At 45.1% G+C, this 21,427-nt stretch overlaps 1 protein-coding gene across 1 annotated transcript in view; it reads right to left on the reverse strand.

The window, feature by feature from the left end:
* Nucleotides 1-17,012, reverse strand: part of GLDN (gliomedin) — a 56,783-nt gene extending 39,771 nt beyond the window's left edge. The window contains exon 1 of the mRNA XM_055536395.1: nt 16,650-17,012. Coding sequence (XP_055392370.1) covers nt 16,650-17,012 — 363 coding nt within the window. The remainder of the gene's footprint in view (nt 1-16,649) is intronic.
* Nucleotides 17,013-21,427: the final 4,415 nt, after the last annotated feature.

Here is a 21,427-nt window from a genome sequence, read left to right on the forward strand (position 1 = left end):
TAAGCAGATGCAAAAGAATGAAGTAGATCTATGTGTACTAATCTTGAAAGCATACTGCTGAGTGATGAAAACAGCACAAGCCACATAACAGTAGAACTTTTTAGTTGAAAAAGAACATTTATATATGCCTGGATAAGCACAGAGAAAAGTTTGAAGGCTCATGAACCAAACCATTGAGATCTTGTTTCCTCTTGAAGACTGAGACTAGGAGATTAAAGGGTAATTTTCACTTCTTAGTTTATATCATTTGAAAAGATATATTGGGATTATGGGTGGTTTTTACTTGCTGTGTTTTTAATAATTCAGAGTGAGAGAAGAGAGCATGCAAACATTATAGAGCCCAAAGGATGGTTTTAATTACAGAGCTTTCCCTAGGGATCACAATGTCATGTATTCCTCATTACGCCCATCACTTGGAATAACTTGGACAGATCTCTGTTTCTTCTAGACAAGTGAACGTAGAATGAACTAGAATAGCTGTTTAGTGATTTTGAAGTTGTTTATTAATCATAATATTTTTCTTTTTCCAACATAAATTGCCAAACCCCTAAATAGAAAACAAATAGAATGGAGCTACTTTGGGTTGACTTATCCATAAAACGAGAGAGTTGAAGTAGACAGATGATTTCAAATTCTACTCCCAGGAGGAATTGGGGAGGAAGCAGGGGGAGACACCCAGAGACCTAGAGTCAAGCGGAGGAGGGATGAGAAAGCTGAGGTCCAAAGAAATCAAGTGAAGTAGCTGGCCCGGGCTCCCAGAACTGGCTTCCAGGGCACAAGTCCTATTTTGTACCACATCTATATTTTTTGCGGCTTCCCAGGTGAAGCTAGTGGTAAAGATCCTGCCTGTCAATGTAGGAAACCTAAGAGATGAGGGTTTGATCCCTGGGTCAGGAAGATCTCTTGGCAACCGACTCCAGTATTCTTGCCTGGAGAATCCCATGGACAGCCTGGTAGGCTGTGGTCCATGGGGTCACACAGTATTGGACACAACTGAAGTGACTTAGCACGCACTACTATTTTTATACCATTTAGATTTTGCAAAAGGAATTGTGTGAAATTCAACAGGAAATGCAAATCTCTGCTTTAGTTTTACTTTGAATGTGAACAAGACACTAGATTTTTACTAGTTGATTTTGCATCAGCTTCAAGCAGTCTCTTCTGTTCAAAAATGAAAGGCTTAATCAAAAGTGTTTCTTTCTCATCAGGATGAATAGAGCGAAATGCAGTGTACTGCCACTGCTCATCTGCACACAAAGCCTCAGGTGGTAGGCCGGCTGCCCTCTTGAACTCCCTTCCTCTCACATTTTACTGTCAGGACTGATTTTAAAAAAAAGGAAAAGAACGAACCTGCCCATCACCACCAGTTTGCATGCTGCTGAAATAATATGTCCTGTCATGGCTTCTCTGCCGTTCCCCAAGTACTGGCTCTGGTTTGCTGTGGAGGATGCTGTTTAATTCCAAGTCACCTTTCAGATGTGACCTATTTTGTAACTTAAATTCCATTTTTCTTAGACAACTGTATGGCTCTCCTTAATTGTGCAAATTGTGGCTATTATGTGCGTGCAAATAGTCCTTTAGAAACAGCTTCCTGGGAGTGGATAATCAGCCTGGGATTAAGCAAGGAAAGCCTTGGCCCAGCTGCTGAAGGATTCGACCACAGGTGTTGGAGGAATCCCTCATGGAGTCTGAAGCTGGGGTCAGCTACCCCAGACTCATCCCTCTGAAAGGCAGGAATTCACACTGGGACCAAGATGTGGTGATGACAATCTACAGACCCCAATAGGAAGGTAGGCTTTGCCATGTCTGTGGATGAAATACTGAGGCATGACCTTCTTCTTGCAGCGCCACAGGAAGATCAGCCAAAGGTCCAGGCATTTGTTGGTGCAAGGTAACAAATGTTGGCCATCCCATGCCGATGGCTTGGGGCTGAGTGCTCTTGGTTCAAATGGGTATCTTCAGAGTCCAGCCAAATCCTGCCCAACCTTCCCCAAAGACCTCCATCCCCACTGACTGATCCCTTTACAGTCCAGCAACATCACTGTGCTCCTTCATGTTGTTCTGGCTCCCCAACTAAATAGGCATCTATTGGTAAGAACTCTTGCGTCTTCTTCCTGTATGCCCCATTCTCTCATCTGGTCCCTTGCCAGCATTAGAATGACATTCAGCATATAGTGGATATTTGATAAGTATTAATACCTCCGTCTAGTCAAGGCTATGGTTTTTCCAGTGGTCATGTATGGATGTGAAAGTTGGACTGTGAAGAAAGCTGAGTGCTGAAGAATTGATGCTTTTGAACTGTGGTGTTGGAGAAGATTCTTGAGAGTCCCTTGGACTGCAAGGAGATCCAACCAATCCATTCTAAAGGAGATCAGTCCTGGGTGTTCTTTGGAAGGAATGATGCTAAAGCTGAAACTCCAATACTTTGGCCACCTCATGCGAAGAGTTGACTCATTGGAAAAGACTCTGATGCTGGGAGGGATTGGGGGCAAGAGGAGAAGGGGACGACAGAAGATGAGATGGCTGGATGGCATCACCGACCCGATGGACAAGAGTTTGGGTGAACTCCGGGAGTTGGTAATGGACAGGGAGGCCTGGCGTGCTGCGATTCATGGGGTCACAAAGAGTCGGACATGACTGAGCCACTGAACTGAACTGAACTGAACTGATTGATTACTCAGTCAACTGGGAACGGAATGTGCTCTTCAGATATTGTTCCTTTTTAACCAGTAGATTATGGGAACCAAATGTCTAGCATGTGGTTACTCTTTCTCTTTGTGTCTATTTGCTTAAGATAACTTTATTTTGGCAAATAATCCACTAATCCCTAGAACATGGGAGCCCAGAGATTGGCCATCTCTCTCCTGCCCATAGCAATATCACTGCAAAACCAGGAGCTATTGATGTGCCCCTGCTTTGGATGGAAATAACACAAACCTTTCATGCTCTCTTGAGTAGAGACATCTAGTTAGGGCTGGGTCAGCCAGACAGAGACTGGGGTGCTGAATGAAAAGTGGTCTCAAACATCAATGAAAATGCAGTGTAAAATTAAAAGACATTTGCTCCTTGGAATAAAAGCTATGACTAACCTAGATAGTGTATTAAAAAGGAAAAACATCACTTTGCCAACAAAGGTCTGTATAGTCAAAGCTATGGCTTTCCAGTAGTCATGTACGGATGTGAGAGTTGGACCATAAAGAAGGCTAGGCTGCATTGAATTGATGTTTTTGAACTGTGGTGTTGGAGAAGACTCTTGAGAGTCCCTTGGACAGCAAGGAGATCAAACCAATCAATCCTAAAGGAAATCAACCCTGAATATTTAATGGAAGGATTGATGCTGAAGCTCCAATACTTTAGCCACCTGATGCAAGAACCGACTCACTGGAAAAGACCCTGATGCTGGGAAAGATTGAGGGCAGGAGGAGAAGGAGGTGACAGAGGATGAGATGGTTGGATGGCATCATCCACTCAATGGACATGAGTTTGAGCAAACTCTGGGAGATAGTGAAGGACAGGGAAGCCTGGTGTGCTGCAGTCCATAGGGTTGCAAAGAGTTGGGCACAACTTAAGAGACTGAACAACAAAATTACCACCCCCCTCCAAAAAAAAAATGAAAACCCTGTAAAAGAATTAAAAGATAACACCCAGGGCTGAAACGTGTGGTGTAAAGCACATAGGTTTTGGGAGTCAGACACAGTTAAGTCTGATGTGAGTGCCAGTTCCTTCACTCACTGGCTCTGTGACGTTGAACAGGATGTTTTATCTCTCTAAGCCTCAGTAACCTCAGGAGTAGATGGACTATTGGTTAGAGTCTCCCTGTGTCCAGGTAGTGAATATTAGCATGCTCGGCCTCCCCACTATTTCTTGGGTACACTGCCAGCAGGGATTCCCTCCCTTACAGACTCAGGTATTCCGCTGCCTCTTCAATATCTTCACTTAAACATCTAACAGAAATCTTGGTATTAACATACCCCAAGCTGAACTCTTGATATTCCCCTCAAAATCATTCCATCTGCAGTTCTTCTAGCTCATTAATGACAATTCTGTTTTTCCACTACTTGGGCCACTAACTTTGAAGTCATTGAACTCCTTCCCCCCGCCCCCTACCTCACATCACATGTTTAAGCTGTCAGCAAATTCTAGCAGCTTGACATCGACATATCTAGACAGAGTCCACTTAGCATTCCACCCCTCAGCCACTAGCGTTTTTTCACTGCAATAGCCAAGTAAATAGCTTCCCTGCTACCACTGCCCATGCTTCCCCTCCAAAGAATCTAGTCCACTGTAGTGATCCTTTGGAAAGGCAAGTCAGATCATATCATTCTGCTTAAAATCCTTCAAAGACCCCCCGCCCACAAAGGCCAATGTCTTTACAACATCCTGCAAGGCTCTACATGAACTGGTCCTCTGGTCCTTTTTCTGCCCAGTTATCCTCTGACCCCATTTCCTACTACTCCCTCTCACTCCCTCTTCTTTCTGTTCCTTGTGCTCTCTATACACTCCCCCATCTCAGAGCTTTTGCTCTCACTCTTCCTTCTGCCTGAACAGCCCTTCCGTAGATTTCCACATGGCTCACTCCCTTACCTTCTTCAAGTTTTCTGTTCAAATGTCACCTTCTTAGTGAGGCCTTTCCCACCCAGAAGACTTCTAATTGCATCTCCCCCTTCCTGCTCCCTAATCCTCATGCCGCTTTATTGTTCTTCATAGCACTTATCACTTTCTAATACTGCAGGTAATTTACTTATTTACCTTGGCTCTTGTCTGTCGCCAACCCCCCAGAATGTAAACCCCAACAGGACAGGGATTTGCATGGTTTGCTTATACTGTTTCTTGTGCACCCACGGTGTGCCTGTGATATAGTAGGTAACTACATGTCAAATGAATGAAGGAATCTCCAACAGGTAGAGCGGGCCTGCTAAATCAGTCTTACCAATACCTGACACAAACTCCTATTTGATGGCTAGCAAGAATTCTTAGAAAAGACTTTAAAAATACTCCAGGACTCATCTCCAAAACTCCTCATGTGTAAAGAAACTAGATTCAGAAACTGGCAGTTATCTTAGTCTATATTTGTCCTTGCTGAGTTGTAGATGCCTGTATCAGTGAAGAGATATTCATCAAATACCTCACTAATGGTGTAGCAGAGTGGTGAGATATATTTAAAGAGACAAAGGTAACTAGAGATGACAAATTAGAGACCAAAACTGTACACAAACAAAGTTTTAGTTGTGATACAGACAATAAGTGCATAAGAGGTTATGGGTGGAAGAGATGAGTGTTCTGAAGTGAGCTAAGAATCACTTGTCTCCCCCAGGCCTCTAATGGATTTTTCTGAAGCAGGAGTGCTGCTGGAATAATCTTTCACTAACTGTTAATAATAATATTCTGTGCTCCCATTATTCCTTTCAACAAGCATCTTCAGATAATTTTGATATTTATCTAAGTATGCTTATCTTCACCTTATAGTCAGAAAAGTATACATAAATGGTAGTTAAGTAACTTGTCCAGTGTTGAGGGGGTGGACAAAGAATTAATCCATTATCCCAAACTGTGCCCTTTGGCATTCTTTGTACATAGCAAAAACATTTGTGAAGATGTTTTGTCAAGCTACTCCCTGCTCAGCCTCCTCCTCCCTCTGCACAAGAAACAGCTATAAGAGGTTAGTCCAGAAAATATTTAGAGGAGGTCCCTGGGTTTAAAGGAGAAGCAAATGGCAACCCACTCCAATATTCTTGCCTAGAGAATCCTGTGGACAGAAGAGCCTGGTGGGCTGCCGTCTGCTGCTGTTGCTGCTGCTAAGTCGCTTCAGTCGTGTCGGACTCTGTGCAACCCTATAGACGGCAGCCCACCAGGCTCCCCTGTCCCTGGGATTCTCCAGGCAAGAACACTAGAGTGGGTTGCCATTTCCTTCTCCAATGCATGTAAGTGAAAAGTGAAAGTGAAGTCGCTCAGTCATTTCTGACTCTTAGTGACCCCATGGACTGCAGCCTACCAGGTCCTCCGTCCATGGGATTTTCCAGGCAAGAGTACTGGAGTGGGATGCCATTGTCTTCTCCAGGGGCTGCCATCTATGGGGTTGCAAAGGGTCGGATATGACTGAAATGACTTAGCAGCAGCAGCAGCTGGGTTGAGATGTTCATCCACAACAGTTGTGGATGTTGTTAGCACTGAAACATTGGCTGGATGAAACTGTTGACTTGACAAACATGCTGTTTCTGTGGGGTTTAAAAAGTTTGGATCAACAGAAGAAGGAATGCACGAGTTCACCTTGAACATGAATATTTACAAATTATGCTTAGTGTAATTAACTTCCCTAAATTCAATACCCAGCATATATGTATGGTTTGAACCCATGAACCATACATAAAAATGACTATCTGGGAAATAACATTCTTTCTAGAGGTCATTATATAGGCTTTGGGAACTGACTTTTACTTTTTAGACTTGTAAAGACCTCTCTGGTGGAGAACACATAGTTCTTGGAAGAAGGGTATTCTCTTTTCCTTGAATATTCTTTCCTTCTTCAGTTTTCCTTCCCCTTTTCCTCTATTTTCATCTCACGTTCAATCTCAAAACAAATGCAGCATTCTCTCATCTAAACTAACCCCCTTCAGTTCCCTCAATTCTGATCACTCCACGGTCTTTGGATGGATGTGGACCAGGTGGCTTCTTTCTCTTTTCTTACATCCAATTAGTTCCCAAGTTCAATTCATGCTTATTTCGTGGTATTTCTAGGATATAGATCTTCTCCATTTCTGATACCATCACCTTAGCTAGAAAGAATCATTTCCTGCCTGGACTAAGGCAATAACTTCCTAACTTTCTTCCTGCCTCTCATCTCTCTCTAGTACAATCTTTCCTGTATTGTACAGCCAGATCAGTCCTACAAAATTGCTTCCTTCATGAGTGCCCAATGGAAGATTCTCCCAATTGCTCATCAGATTCATTCTCAGCTTTTCAAAAGTAGAAATTCAAGGCTCTCTCTCCTGTGGCCCCCTTAATTCCTCTCCCACAGCCCAAACTCCTCAGTGTAGGAAAGCTTCTTGCTCTCTCAGCCTTGCAACCATGTTCATTCCTGTCCCCAGACCTTGGCTCAAGTTATTAACTGCACTTGCACTGATTTCCCCTCCTTGCCTGCTCAAATCTCATCAACACTTCATCACCCATTTCCAGTTCTGTCTGCTCCACAAAACCTTCCTTCATCACTTGAGTGAGGACCGGTTTTCTCTGTCACTGCCCTGATGCTCACTATTAAAGAATTTTCTCTAAAGGCCTGCCTGTTCAGAAGGATGGATTCCAAGGACCTCAAGTGTTGCCTATAGGAAGAAGGCATTTTCCACCTTTGAGTGAAAAGATTCCAGACCCCAAAAGCACTGAGTCACTGAAAAACTGGGGAATTATTTTGCAGTTGCTAGCTCATCATTTTAGCTTGGGTACAGTTACCCACAACGCATTTCCAAGTCCTTCACAGTTTTACATATAGCTTATGCAGCATCTCCAAAATTCCCAGCACTTTGATGAACACAAGAAACTTTCTGAGTGGCCGGAAGATGGGGTTACTCTGCTTATAGCATTCTGAACAATTCCACAAATTGCATTTTAAGTGATCTTTAGTTGGCCTTGTTCTTTTAACTCTACCTTTCAGTAAAGAAAATTGTGTCTGAACTTCAGTTAAACTAGAAGTAAATTATATCTACTTAAAATATAGAGCTGTTACAACTCAAAAAGCTGCACAAAAAAAGCAACTGATGGGCTGAAAAATGCTCCCTTTGTAGCAGAATTACAACCTAAAAGCTTCAGCTTGTTTTACACAACATGACCTTTAGTCTGTAGATAAAATGCATGTAAATTAAGCTTGAATGTCAACTAGATTTGGCCAAGGATATTTTTGAGGCAGGGAGTGAAGAAGAGTTTAAAGAATGTAGATTTTAAAAATGTCTTTTTTCGCCAGATAAGTTATGTCTTATAAGATCTAGGACTATTTTGGTAGTTCCCACATAGGTACCCATATCCTGGAGAACATGAGACACCCCACCCCAAGAAGTAAATTGTTCCCCTTTCTTAGAAGTTTTTTGCTCTATCTTCCACTCACATTTTGTCAGTCTTCCAGATGAAAGCATCCAGAACTTTTTTTCAGAACTGCCATCAACAGAAATCAACAAGAGTACACAAGAACTATGCCAGTATCTCAGAATGGGGGTGAAGATGACTCTCCTCATGGGTGTCAAACCTCGTCATCAGTGGCCATGAACAGGGGTGAGGCCCTGGGAAAGCCTGAACTGTTGAAGAAGCCACATCAAGGCTAAGTCTGTTTTGTTTTCAACGATGAGATGATTTAGGTTGGTGCGATGCCACCCTAGGCTTCAAAAGGCAAAATAGGATCCCAAAGCAGCAGCTGATAACAGCACATATGATCAGACAACTCGGCATTCTGAAGAGACTGAAGATAAAGAGTAAAGCAAGAAACACGATACTGAGGGCATGGGGCAAGGAGGGCTACAAGATAAACTCACAGCGATTAGTCTCAGAAATGGCTACAATGAACAGTTACTGGAAGTCTGGCTATACCAGGCATTGTCCTTTACCTATATCATCTCCCTTAAACTTCCAAACAACCCTATGAGGTGCATATTCAATATTATTATCTCAGTCTTACAGAGGAGGAAACAGAGGCTGGGGGAAGTTAACAGACTTGCCCAAAGGTGCCCAGCTACCAAGCTGTGGGCCCAGGATGAATCTGCTTGATTCCCAGGTCCACACTACTTATTGCCATAACGTACTTCAGGGAAGCACTGGGGAGAGAGAATTTGCCTGGGAACCTGACCGTGAAGAAGAAAGAATTCCAGGTCTCCCGAGTTAAGGGCAGGCACATAATGGCAGCAGCATCACGTGAAGGCAAGCCTGGACCAGCCAAAGAGAGATCCTGAGATAAGGGCTTTGTGGAGGGGGAGCAGCATCTCAGCATTGGAAGACTCATGGTCTGAGAAGTTCTGCAACGCACCCAGAAAGAGCCTTCTACCCAGAGATCTCTCAGCCTGTCATCTAGTAGGCAGTGCTGCGAAAAGACAGGCAGGTCTGAGGGATTCAGCCATCTCCCCAGAGTGGAGTGGTGCTTTTCCAGAGGGTGGAACATGACCTTGAGTTCATTTTATCCTTGGCTCAGAAGGTTGAGCGGGGAAACAGTAGAAAAAGATGGGAGTGGACAATTCACCAGGCCCTGGGAGGTTCATCCTGCTCAGGTTGTATGGGCTCAGGGGGCTTATTCCTGCTGCCCTCATCTCTGCTGCTATGGCTAGAAAGAAACTAGGAGCTTTCGCATAACCACAGGACCTGAGAGTAGATCCAGACAGTTCAATGCCTTTCATGCGGCCAACACAACTTCCCTGTCCCCACAGGTCCAGATGCTCAGTCTCGACCCACTTGTTTCTTCCATAAGTCCTTAGAGAAGCATGACAACTCTACATCTTCACTGAAGGTTTTATCTGCATGTGTGCAGAATATGTATCAATGAAGAAAGTGTCTGAAGGATGTAGCTAAGGGGCCAGCCCTCTCCTGTCTTCCTCACATACCATCACGACCTGATATATGAACAAAGTTTTTAGGTGTGTTCATAGTACCAACACCAGACACAGTCTTAGCTGAGATGTAGCTTCAGGTTCTCTCTTACCCTTAACTGATACTTGGACATGGCTTCTGACACGCAAATTAACGTGTGACATCCCAAATGCCCATTAGCACATGCTGGTATGAGAAAGGCCACAGAACCTGCCCTCCTCTCCTGCCACAGCCAGGCTCCACACGTGGGTTATTGCTTTGGCCGCCTGTCTTATTTTGTTCTGCTCTGTCAGGCCTCTGAGCTCTCATCAGGGCCCAGTCTATACGACAGGACCTAATGGGGTATAAGTTTCTCCCCTGCAACTGAACCAAATAGATGCAGTTTGAAACAAGGCCTAGATATGAGGCTAAAGGGGTGGCTATTCTAACATTATCCACTCCAGACTTGGGAAGTCAGCTTAGAAGGAACCAGGCTTGAGGGCTGGCTCGGTCCCACTGCCTCCCTCTAGAGTGAGTCTACTCTCAGTGCAGCTCTGTCCTGGACTCTCTCCTGCAGGAGGGCTTAAACTCCAAGGTTAACACTCTGCTTAAACAACCCCGATTTAGTAGCTTAGCTCTCCAAAGGTACAATGCCTAGGGCCCTCCAGTCCCATGGACCACTGTCTAAATGAGAGGTTGGTAAACTTTTCTGTAAAGAACAAGATAGGAAATACCTTAGGCTTTGTGGGTCATATGGTCTCTGGTGTGACTACGCAATCCTGTGGTTGTCATGTGACAGTAACCACAGACAATACATAAACAAGTGGGCACGGATGAATTCCAATAAAACTTTATTTATAGTTATTGAAACTTGAATTTCATACAATGTTCATGTGTCACAAAATACTGTTTCTCTTACTTTTTTCCTATGCATGTGTGAATGTAAAAATCATTAATTCACAAGCTGCACAAAAACAAATAGCAGGCTTGATTTGACCTTAGGCCATAATTTGTTGACTCCTGATCTAAATCCTCAGCTTTTACACCATGGAAGTGACCCAGTTCAAGGGGTGGGAAAGGCAGGTGACCCCTGCCATGATCAAGCTAAGGCCTTCAAGGAGATACAACATCCATGCAAGCAGAAGCTATGACTACGGTAATGTGACTTTTATCCCCTGTAAATAAGATATTGTATAGATCCATCTACCTCAGAGTGGTCATCATGAAAAGCTGTTTGCTACAATGCATTACTAGTTAACATAGCTGGAATCCCCTCTATGAGAACTGCCCACAGTAAATGCTTTTGAAAAGCCACAGTGACTGGAAATCTCCATCCACTGAAGGTACAATTTATGTTTTGTGCTCACATTTAGTTGCTAAGCTGTGTCCAACTCTTTGCGACCCTATGGACTGTAGCCCACCAGGCTCCTCTGTCCATGGGATTTCCCAGGCAAGAATACTGGACTGGATCACCATTTCCTTCTCCAGGGTATCTTCCCAAACCAGGGATCAAACCCACGTCTCCTGCATTGGCAGTCAGATTCTTTACCACTGAGACACCAGAGAAGCCCCTATGGTTGATGTTTAGGGACAGCCAAAACCCAAACAAAATGAAACCAACCAAACCAAATGAAATGCAAAAAATCAACTCCACTTAACCACCAACAATGATAACAATGGCACAGATTTCACTATTCTTTCAAAATTAGGCTGGGAAATCAGTGGTGAGGGTGGGGGTTGTGGTGGAACTAAATAAAACCATTTTGTTCAAAACCAAGTCTTAACTCAGCCCCTAACAATGTGAGTGTTGTTCGGCCAACACACTGTCAGTCAAATAAAAAACATGTTGAGAAAATTTTTGTCAATACTTAAAAGCCAAGAGATTTCACATAAAAAGACAGATTTTTTACTTTTCTTGACAAAAATCAAAAGATCAGGCGCACGAGGCTCTCATTCATGTACAGCAACCATCGGCAAAAGCCTCCCCTGTAGACAGAGCACATGAACCTTGGGTGGGCACAGTCCCTACTGTGCCCTACGGCCCCCAGCCCAGTGGCAGCTGCCATGTACCCTTGGGCTTGCAGCCTTTTCACTCACAATAAGAGTAACACAATCACACGGTTCAAAAGTCAAAATAATGCACAGAGCTATGCAGTGAAAGTCATGCCCACCTTATCCCGACCCTCCCTAAGTAAGTGATTTTGTTCATTTATTTTCCCCTTCTTTCTTACACTTTTGTCATTTAAAAATATATCTTGGGGGTTGTTCCAATAGCAGAACAGAGAATTTACTCATTCTTGCTTTATAGCTACCTAGTATCCCAGTGGATATATACGTTAGTTTATTTAATTAGTCCTGTAGTGGACACAGGATGTTAGTGTTTTGTTTTTACCGATATTCTGCAGTGAATAACTATGTGCATATGTCATTTCATAGGTGACAAAGTCTTGTGCAAGATACATTCCCATAAGCAAGATTGCTGGGTGAGAGAGTAAATGTATTTGTTATCCAAAGGTATTGCCAAATTGCCTTACTTATGGGCTGTAGCATTTTGCATTCCAAACAGCAGTATAAGAGCAAGTCTGTTTCCTTTCAGTTTCCCCAACAGAATATGTTGTCAAACTTTTGCAGTTGCCATTCAGAAAGGTAAGAATTATATTTTGGAGCAGTAATTGCATTTTTAAATCAAGAGTTCTTTTCCTGTGTTTTTAAGAGAAATTTGCATTTCTTTTCCTGAGACCTATGCGTTCCATATTCCTACCGGATTCCTATTTCTGTTGCGGATTTCCCTATTAAATTCTTACCTTGTTAAATCGGCTTCTAGAACTGCTATATATATATATATATCTTCTGCATATATATAATCTGCATATATAATATATGCAGAAGATTAGCCCTGTACCTATGATATGAGCTGCAAATATTTCTTTCCAGTCTATCATTTATCATTTGCCTTGGATAATGGTGTATGTGTTTGTTTTTATAATTGTTTGTCATGCAGTTTTTGTTGTTGTGTGTGTGCTTTTTAAATGTGGTTAAATTTATTCATTTATTGTTTGCTTTTGGCTTTTGAGTTATAGTTCTCATTTCCCTTTCCAAGATTAAAAATGAACTTACTCATATTTTATTCTAACAGTTTTAGAACTTCATTTTTTAAATGTAAACTTTTGATTCATTTAGAACTTGTTAAGGCACACATTATAAGTAGTAAAACTTTCTTCCTACTGGGTGCTCAATCCAAGATTTTAGGGAGGATGATAAAGCTACCAGAACATCAATAAGGGTGAGATTTGAAGAATGGGATGAAAGAGAGAAACTGATGTGGCGAGGAGTGAGAAGAGCAGTGGGAGGGAGTGGAGACTATACAGCACCAACATCTCTTGCAGGAGCTCCTGGCAGATGAGTTCCCATTACTGGTCTAGCTCAGTGGTACCCAGGACCCTTTTCATTACTTTTCTCCAGGATACTTCCTTTTAAAGATTTAATGGCTGTACCAAACTAATGGGCTTCCCAGGTGGCTCAGCAGTAGAGAATTGCCTGACAAGCAGGAGACATGGGTTCGATTCCTGGATTGGGAAGATCCCCCGGAGGAGGAAATGGCAACCCACTCCAGTGTTCTTGCCTAGAGAATCTCATGGACAGAGGAACCTGGTGAGTTGTAACAAAAGAGTCAGACACGACTTAGCGACTAAACAATAACAACCAAACTAATTGTACTTAAGTAATAATTAGTTATTCTGTCCTTTTAATAAAATTACTTAGAGCTGCCAATCAGTTTCTGGTCAGACTGTGCTAACCAGAATTAACATGCTGAGTTGAAGTACTTTCAGCCAAAAGCATAGAACTTAGAAGTACTGGTTGGCTTGAGAAGGCTCATCTTGGATAAATGAGCCATTTTTGGAAGACTTTTTGCAATGCTGAAATTAGTCTGCATGCAGTTTCTTTGTTCCAAGATCTCTCAGGACATGGGACTTCAGTAGTGAGGGGACCTCTGATCTCATCCTCATTGAAGACCTACTGGCGCTATATAGAAAGGTGAGATAAAGTGTAGACTTTAACCCTAAGAAGTTGGTACACTTACATCCATGCTGTATCCTACATCTTTAATAGTTCTCTTAGCAATTTTTCTACTTAGGTGCCCTGTTGTTGTTCAGTCGCTAAGTTATGTCCAACTCTACAAGCCCTGAGAAAGTTCTTTTTTAAAATTGTTTCCTCATGTGAATAATTCTCTGTTCTGAGAAACACAGAGAGTAAAGATGAGGAAAATCTACAGAGGTGAATGGTGAGAATGTTGTCACAATAAAGTATGTAAAAAGCTTTTCACCGTTAAGTTTGTTCCTTTGCCTAAAGCAGAGGCCTCAAGGGAGACCTGGGGAGAGTGAGGTGCTTAATACAACTGACCATCATCAGGAAGGCATGCCAAGGCCCTTTGTGTTGGTGAGTGGGCACCCGCCCTCAGGTGCACTCCTAACAATTAATTAAGAATCTCTGGGAGATGGGTCCTAGGCATCAATCATGTTTAAACTCCCTATATGGTTTCACTGTGCAACCACTGCTCTAGAATGGAGTTATTCAAAGTGTGGTTCTCAGACCAGCAGCACCAATATAAGTGGGAGCCTGCTATAAACACAGAGCCTCAGTCCCCAACTTAGAGCTTCTGAATCAGAATCTGTATTTTTTACAAGATCTCCAAGATCTTCATATGCACGTTAGAGAAGTGGTGGTCTAGAGGAGCATTTCTCAAAGTGTTGGCACCTGGACCACTTGTATCAAACTCACCAAGAGGTTGGGAGGGTGGGAGATGGGTAGGTCGGGGGACTTAAGGAAGCTGGTTATGGAGATTATAATTCTACAAGTCTGAGGGTGGGACCCTGAAATCTGCATTTTTAATGTGTTCCCAGGTGAACCCTAAGTCTACTGTTTGGGAACTACTTCCAAGAGGACTGTGATGGTGACTTTCTCCTGGCCTGCATGGAAAATCCCTCAGTGACTCCTAAAGGTCAAAGCACATCCATTGCAAGTGGGGATGAGTTGGGGACAATCTTCAAGTGCTTCTCATCCAGATAAATGTAATGTCTGTTCTCTGACTTGCTACAGAGCACGTTGCTGCTGCTGCTGCTGCTGCTAAGTCGCTTCAGTCGTGTCCAACTCTGTGCGACCCCATAGACGGCGGCCCACCAGGCTCCCCCATCCCTGGGATTCTCCAGGCAAGAACATTGGAGTGGGTTGCCATTTCCTTCTCCAATGCATGAAAGAGAAAAGTGAAAGTGAAGTCGTTCAGTTGTGTCTGACTCTTCGTGACCCCAAGTTCTGCAGCCTATCAGGCTCCTCCATCCATGGGATTTTCCAGGCAAGAGTACTGGAGTGGGGTGCCATTGCCTTCTCCAACAGAGCAGGTAGTGGTAGTTAAATCAGCTTTCATACTGACACAGATATGAGTGTCTGCATTCTCTTGGATTAATGATGAACAGAATGCAATCTGGATACATAAGCCTCTACCTTAAAAGCAGGATTAAAAATATAAAATGTTGATGCTCAGGTGCAACCTTCTTGGATGGTTTAACAAACCCCTAAAAATGCACAGTGGAGAGCCAAGAGAAACAGTGAATTTCCCTAAAGAGATTTTTTCACTTTACAGAGGTCCTTTTCTGAAATTTTTGCTTGGGTCCAGATTTTTAAATGATAATGTGGGTAAAAAAAAAAAAAGAACTCAGGAATGGAAAAATGTGATCCTTCCCAAAAGATGTGCTTGAAGTGTGTAGTACTTTCATGTAGTTATGAAAGCACTTCAGCTCATGTAAGATATTTAAAAGCTTCTATGATAATAGGATTAAGTGAATTTATCTTCAAACACCTAGGATTCTGAAATATGGCTCACACTTGACTTGAGATGACAACTGAAATTTTGTAAATTTAAAGTAAAATATCCATCACAGCTGTAATGGATAATGAAATAGAATGGGGAAATGCAATGTGATCCAAGTGTAATAGTTAGATAATTACTGAGCTAATATCAGCAAAAACAAATGAAGTTAAAACTGGAAGAAAGATTTTTGAGGCTTTGCTTTAAAGACTTTTTAAAGTGCAGTGTTTCTGAAATCATTTTTGAGGAGCACAGTGGCCTTTGAAAATCTAATGAAAAGCTCTGGACTCTCCCCTAGATGCATGAGCCTATGAAGAGCTCACTCTGACATTTCCTGAGGTTCCATAGACTTCTTGGGGGGCTTCCCAGGTGGCGCTAGTGGTAAAGAAGCCTCCTGACAATGCAGGAGGCATAAGAGAGGTGGGTTTGATCCCTGGGTCGGGAAGAACCCCTGGGGAAGGAAATGGCAACACACTCCAGTATTCTTGCCTGGAAAATCCCATGGACAGAGGAATCTGGTTGGCTATAGTCGATAGGGTCTCAAAGAGTCAGACATAGCTGAGCGACTGAACTGATAGACTTCTTTGAGCCCACATGATAAACCCCAACCTTCACATTGCGTTTTGACAAAGTTGCTCTATGTTGAGTTCCATTATTTGTAACCACTTGGTACCCAAAAGTAAGTTTCCCCTCAAAAAGGTCCCAGGGGTTGGTAAATTAGGACTGTTTTCACATAAACCGAAACTATTAGGTTGTCAGTCTTGGTGGGATGAGCTGAGGCCAGGTGAAAAGCCAGACCAGTAGATGATGTCAGAGAAAGAATCACTTTACAGAAGTGTGTGCTCTTCCAGAAATATTACGTCTGTGCTCTCAGGGGCCCCCTGCGAATTTCACAGGCAGAGCTCGGGCCGCTGTGGCTCCTGTCACACCAGAAGGTGAAAACCTGTGTTCAAAGTTACGAAGTAGGCTCTTAAGAATATTGCCTACCCACTAATTTATCTGCAGTCTGAACGACGTCAGAGCTGGAAGACTTACCCCTTCACCCCTCCCCCGTTTAACAGATGAGGAAACTGACCCCAGATGGGCTAAGGTGCTCGCCAAGGTAATTTTCCCAGCGGGTTCACACCCAGGACTTCTCCCCAAGGCACCGTGCCATCTGGCCAGGGGAAGAGAGGATGTCTGAGGCTCTCTCCCTACACTGTCCGCTGCCCACCCCGGCGGGGGCGTCAAAGGGAGCTGAGACCCCGCCTACCGGCACCATGGAGTAGGTCATCATCATCAACATGTCTTGGCTCTCCGCACGGATGTGCTGCGCAGGCTCCCCGCCGTGGCTGCGCTTGTTGCGCGCGGCACTCGCGGGGTCTGGGGGTGGCGCGGGCGCCCGGCGAGGCGCGCGACTCAGCTCCGCCAGGAAGGCGCGCAGGGCGCTGTCCTCGCGCTGCTCCCGGCCCCGCTGCTCCTCCAGCGCCCGGAGCGCAGCGCTCAGCCCGCGCCATTGGCACAGCGCGAACACCGTGCCTGCGGCATTGAGCGCCGAGAGCAGCGCCACTGCGGCCAGGGCGCCGCGCAGCCCCCAGCTCGCGCCCCCGCGGCCTCGCTCCGCGCCTTCAGCCATGCTCTGCGCACCTCGGACCGGGTCCGGCAAGGCTCTGCCGCCTCTCACCCCGGCAGCCTTTATATGGCTCGGGCAAGCCGTGGGCTGGTGGCAGCGCCGTGAGTCACGCCGCCCTTTGGCTCTGCTGGCGGGGCGGGCTGGGGACAGTAGTAGTGGGGTTCGAGCAGCCCGGAGGGACAGGCCGGCGGAGTGGGGGACAGGAGCGAGACAGTCTGCGGAGGAGGGCAGGCTCACACTCCTGGTGCCTGGCCAAGCAAACTAGCAAACCCGCCTCTCCTTCCTTCTCCCCCACTGCCCTGACCGTGGGCATTGCCATGGCCCAGACGGGTATAAGGAGGGTCAGACTGAGGGGGAGAGCAGGAATTCTTATAGCCTGAGATGTCACTGGATTCCACCCCCTCCTCCCCCTACACTGCCCTCTCTGGAGAAAAAGATCAGCATGCCCAGATGCCAAGGCATGTGCCCACTGCCCCTGGGCAGTCTGCTGTTGGGCTGAGTCCCAGGCTGCCTGTCATTCCTCCCCAGGGTCACAAGGCCTCATGTGGCCACTGAAGACCCTACTCCATCTTTCCTGGGAGGAGAATGGATAGAAACAGGGAAACAGCTGGCATTGGATGGTTCACAAAGCCATCCATCAGAAGGAGAAAGGCCCAGCCCTGCATGACAAGCAGGGGTCATCTGTGAAGGGAGATTTTCAGGATATGACAGGCCAAGAACTCTCCCATGAGATCCATATCTGGGAGGTAGCACAGTGATGAGAAAAAAAACTCCAGAGTGGAAACTGGGAGGAAAAACAAAGACTCCTGGTTCTAACCTTATTCTGCTGCTACCCAGCTGGAGGGCTTTGTCCCAAGAACACTCTGGTCGGATTCTGAGGTGCTCTCTGGCTGAAGGTTTGGGATGGTGGCCAGGCCCCTACTGGACTTTACCTTGCTGCTGCTGCTGCTGCTAAGTCGCTTCAGTCGTGTCCGACTCTGTGCGACCCCATGGACTGCAGCCTACCAGGCTCCTCCGTCCATGGGATTCTCCAGGCAAGAGTACTGGAGTGGGTTGCCATTTCCTTCTCCAATGCATGAAAGTGAAAAGTGAAAGTGAAGTCACTCAGTCGTGTCCGACTCTCAGCGACCCCATGGACTGCAGCCCACCAGGCTCCTCTGTCCATGGGACTCTCCAGGCAAGAGGGGGGCAGTTGCCTCATACCTCCTGGCTACCTCTTCACAGCTCTCTCCAACTCCTGTTAGGTCATACGCTTGTTGTGCCTCAGAGGCCACTAACCACCCCTGCCCCTGGCCCCCAGGGCAGTCACTTCTCCGTCTCTCCCAGGACCTCTTCACTCCCCATTTTTCTCAGCTTCCTTTAGAATGACTGCCTCCCTGGGGCCCCAGGGCCTGCAGGAGGCCCTGGTGGTGTGGGAAGCCACAACTTAAAACCAAGATTGCTGTTTCCACAGCCCATTATCTCAGAGGAGGAGCTGGCTCCCTGCCATTGAGCCAGCTGGAGCTGTCAAGGTTCTGTGTCAAGGTCTGGATTCCTTAGTTTTAATCGAGGCTGACCAGCTTGCGTATTCTTAAAAGAACATCCAGGATAAGGAATCAGGAAAGCATAAAGGCCCAAGTGCTTCATGAACGACCTCAACTATGGGGACATGAGGTCTGGTAGGGGATGGAAGTGATACAGACAGTGTCCCAATCCCAGCATACTATGACCTATTGGAAGAATTGCTATCTGTCCTCATCTCTTTTCATTTAGGCTTAGGATGCCAATTGTCAGGCTTACAACCAATAGGGAGAAGTCACAGAGAGGCAGATTGGAGGTCAGCCCCAGTAAGATCTTCATTTAATTCACTAAAAGATTACTGAGTGCCTACTGTATTTCAGGCACAGTAATGGGTGCTGAGTACAAAAATGAACAAGACAAACAGTTTGCAGAGGAAGCAGCTGGAGTCTCATGGAGCCTCTTGAGGGTCCTTTTATCCCAATGTTCATGCAATTACTGTTGCCTGACTATCTGTTACCAATGCCCACCATTAACAACAGTGTACAGCTTCTGAAGTCAGGGGCCACATCTTGTTTAACCCTGTCTCCTCCCAACACCTAACACAGTCCCTGGCTTAAATGGGCATTCAGCAGTTACCTGTTGAATGAGCAGATTAACAAATGAATGAACGAAAGGCTGTATGGTGAGGGCATGGCTTTGTTAAATCATGTGTGTGTAGTGATAGTAGAGCTTAAGCATGAAACTGCTTATGCCACAGAACATGCCCCCCTGTCCTTGGCAGGCTGCCTGTCTAATGGTCACGGGAGTGAATGCAGCCTGACACACACTTCCCCATCCCTTCTGGTTCAGAGCCCACAGCCTGTAGAAGGAGTTCCCCTTGGAACAAGACTGGCTTTATCTGACAACCTCAGAACAAGATTTCCCAGAATCTTCCACCTGATTCTTCTTCCCATTCCCTCTCCAAGTCTTTCTGTGCAAGAATACAGTGTTTTACAAGAAAGGAGAAGGCTGGGGCATGTTATGGTGGCCTACGAGGCAGATCTCTTCACCCATCCCTCACCCCAGACCAACTGTATCCAAGCAGCTGACTTTGCTCTGTTCTCTTTCCCTGTTCTCCTCTCTCCTTCCTGTGCCCTGTACACCGTACACGCATCTTTCTCCTTCTCTGGTTTATCTCAGGGTTGCCCCTGTTTAAGATCTAGCTCAGAACCTCCTTCCTCGTCAGGCCTTGCCGTCCATGCCCACTTCAAGCTTTCCCACTCCCTGAACTCTGCAAGCCTCAGGTACTCAGAGGTTCTGAGCAAGGGCTTTGGAATCAGATGGACCTGAGCCAGAAACTGCTTTTTATGCGACTTTAGGTACCTTACTCAACTCAATTTCTTAGTTCTTCTGGATCTTAGTTCTTTTGTTGGGTTATAGTGTGCTTAAGGAAGGGACCTCTCTTCACTGTGTCTGTCACAGCAGGGACTTGTGCCAAGTATGAATATTTGATTAATTGATTGTCAGTGTTTTTTTCAGGAACAGAACTTTGAGTGGCTGGTAAACTTAGCCTCTTGTCTGAATACAGTGACTTTGAGGTTGGTTATAGGCAGCCCTTCAATCTTTGGCTTCTTAAGTCTCCTGAGGCTTCTGAGAGGCAGGTATGTCTGTGTAGACTGCCCTGCCTAGTATCATCTGGATGAGCTGGTACATTCTACTTATTATTAAAAAATAAAGTTAGCTATTAATCTGGCCTGTTGTGGTGACATAGGGGGTTCAAGGTACAATGGGAACCTGGGGAGATATCTGAGTTTCCTTTGCTGGAGACCAAGGGAGCCAAGAACATCATGTGCTGTCTTTACAATAAGTAGTTTTTCCATTAAAAGGCAGATGCTTTATTTTCCAAGGTTAAATAGAATGGTCTTAAAAAATGATTCCAGGTTAGCTTTAGGGCCCTGGAGTATAAAATTCAATTCAATAATACACTCCAACTTTAATTCCATAGCATTTTCTCCTGATGGTGAAGTGAATAGTTTTCATTTACTTTAAGGCCTGGCACTTGGGTATTTTGGTCCAAAGGTTGGCAGCTATGCTGTGACTTCTGATGGTGCTTTGCTACCTCCCCAGCCCTATTCTTCCTCTTTACCACCAGTTAGAGAGAGAGTCTCTCTGATTTTTGTCAGCATGTACATCTATCTCCCACCCAACCGCCTCTGCTTTTAACTCCCTATTTCTACATTTTAACCCGAAGAAACTTCAACAAGTCACCCAACCGAAGTGAGAAATTCTCTCATTTTCCCTGTTTGTTCACTCACTCATTCATTCAACATTTGTTTATCCACTTGTTCGACAAATTGAGTGCCTACTTTCTGCCAGGAACTGTGCCGGGATCTAGGAATAAGATGGAGAGCTAACTGGGACACCATTCCTGCCTTCCTGCAACCTGCAGTATAAGCAGGGAGATGATTAACCAAATAGATCTCACAGATGTGAGGGTATAATTCCAAATGAGATGATGAGATAGATGCCCTGAAAAAACTGACTGTGATTCTGTGAGACTGTACCACTGAGGAACCCATCCTACATGTGGAGTACGGGGCCAGGAAAGGCTTCCCAAAGGAACTGACGATGGTTGAGTTGGAAACTAAAGGTGAGTTGTCATTAAAAGGTGACAGTTTGGGTGGGGGAGTTGCAGGCAGAGGGGATAGTATGTGTGAGGCCCTAAGGAACCATAAGAAGGCCAATGTGGCTGCAGCATTGAAAACACTGGAAACAAGGAAGGGAGAGTGTGCAGTGAGGCTGGAGAAAGAGTTAGGGGCCAGTCTCTGTGGGTTAGACCTCATAAGGCTGGGGTCTTTACTGTAAGAGGAGTGGGAAGCCAGTGAGGAGTTTTAAGTGTGTGTGTTGGGGTGGTGGGAGGTTGGTTTGGTGGACCACAG

This window comes from Bubalus kerabau, chromosome 10, assembly GCF_029407905.1.
Source record: "Bubalus kerabau isolate K-KA32 ecotype Philippines breed swamp buffalo chromosome 10, PCC_UOA_SB_1v2, whole genome shotgun sequence".
NCBI lineage: Eukaryota > Metazoa > Chordata > Mammalia > Artiodactyla > Bovidae > Bubalus > Bubalus kerabau.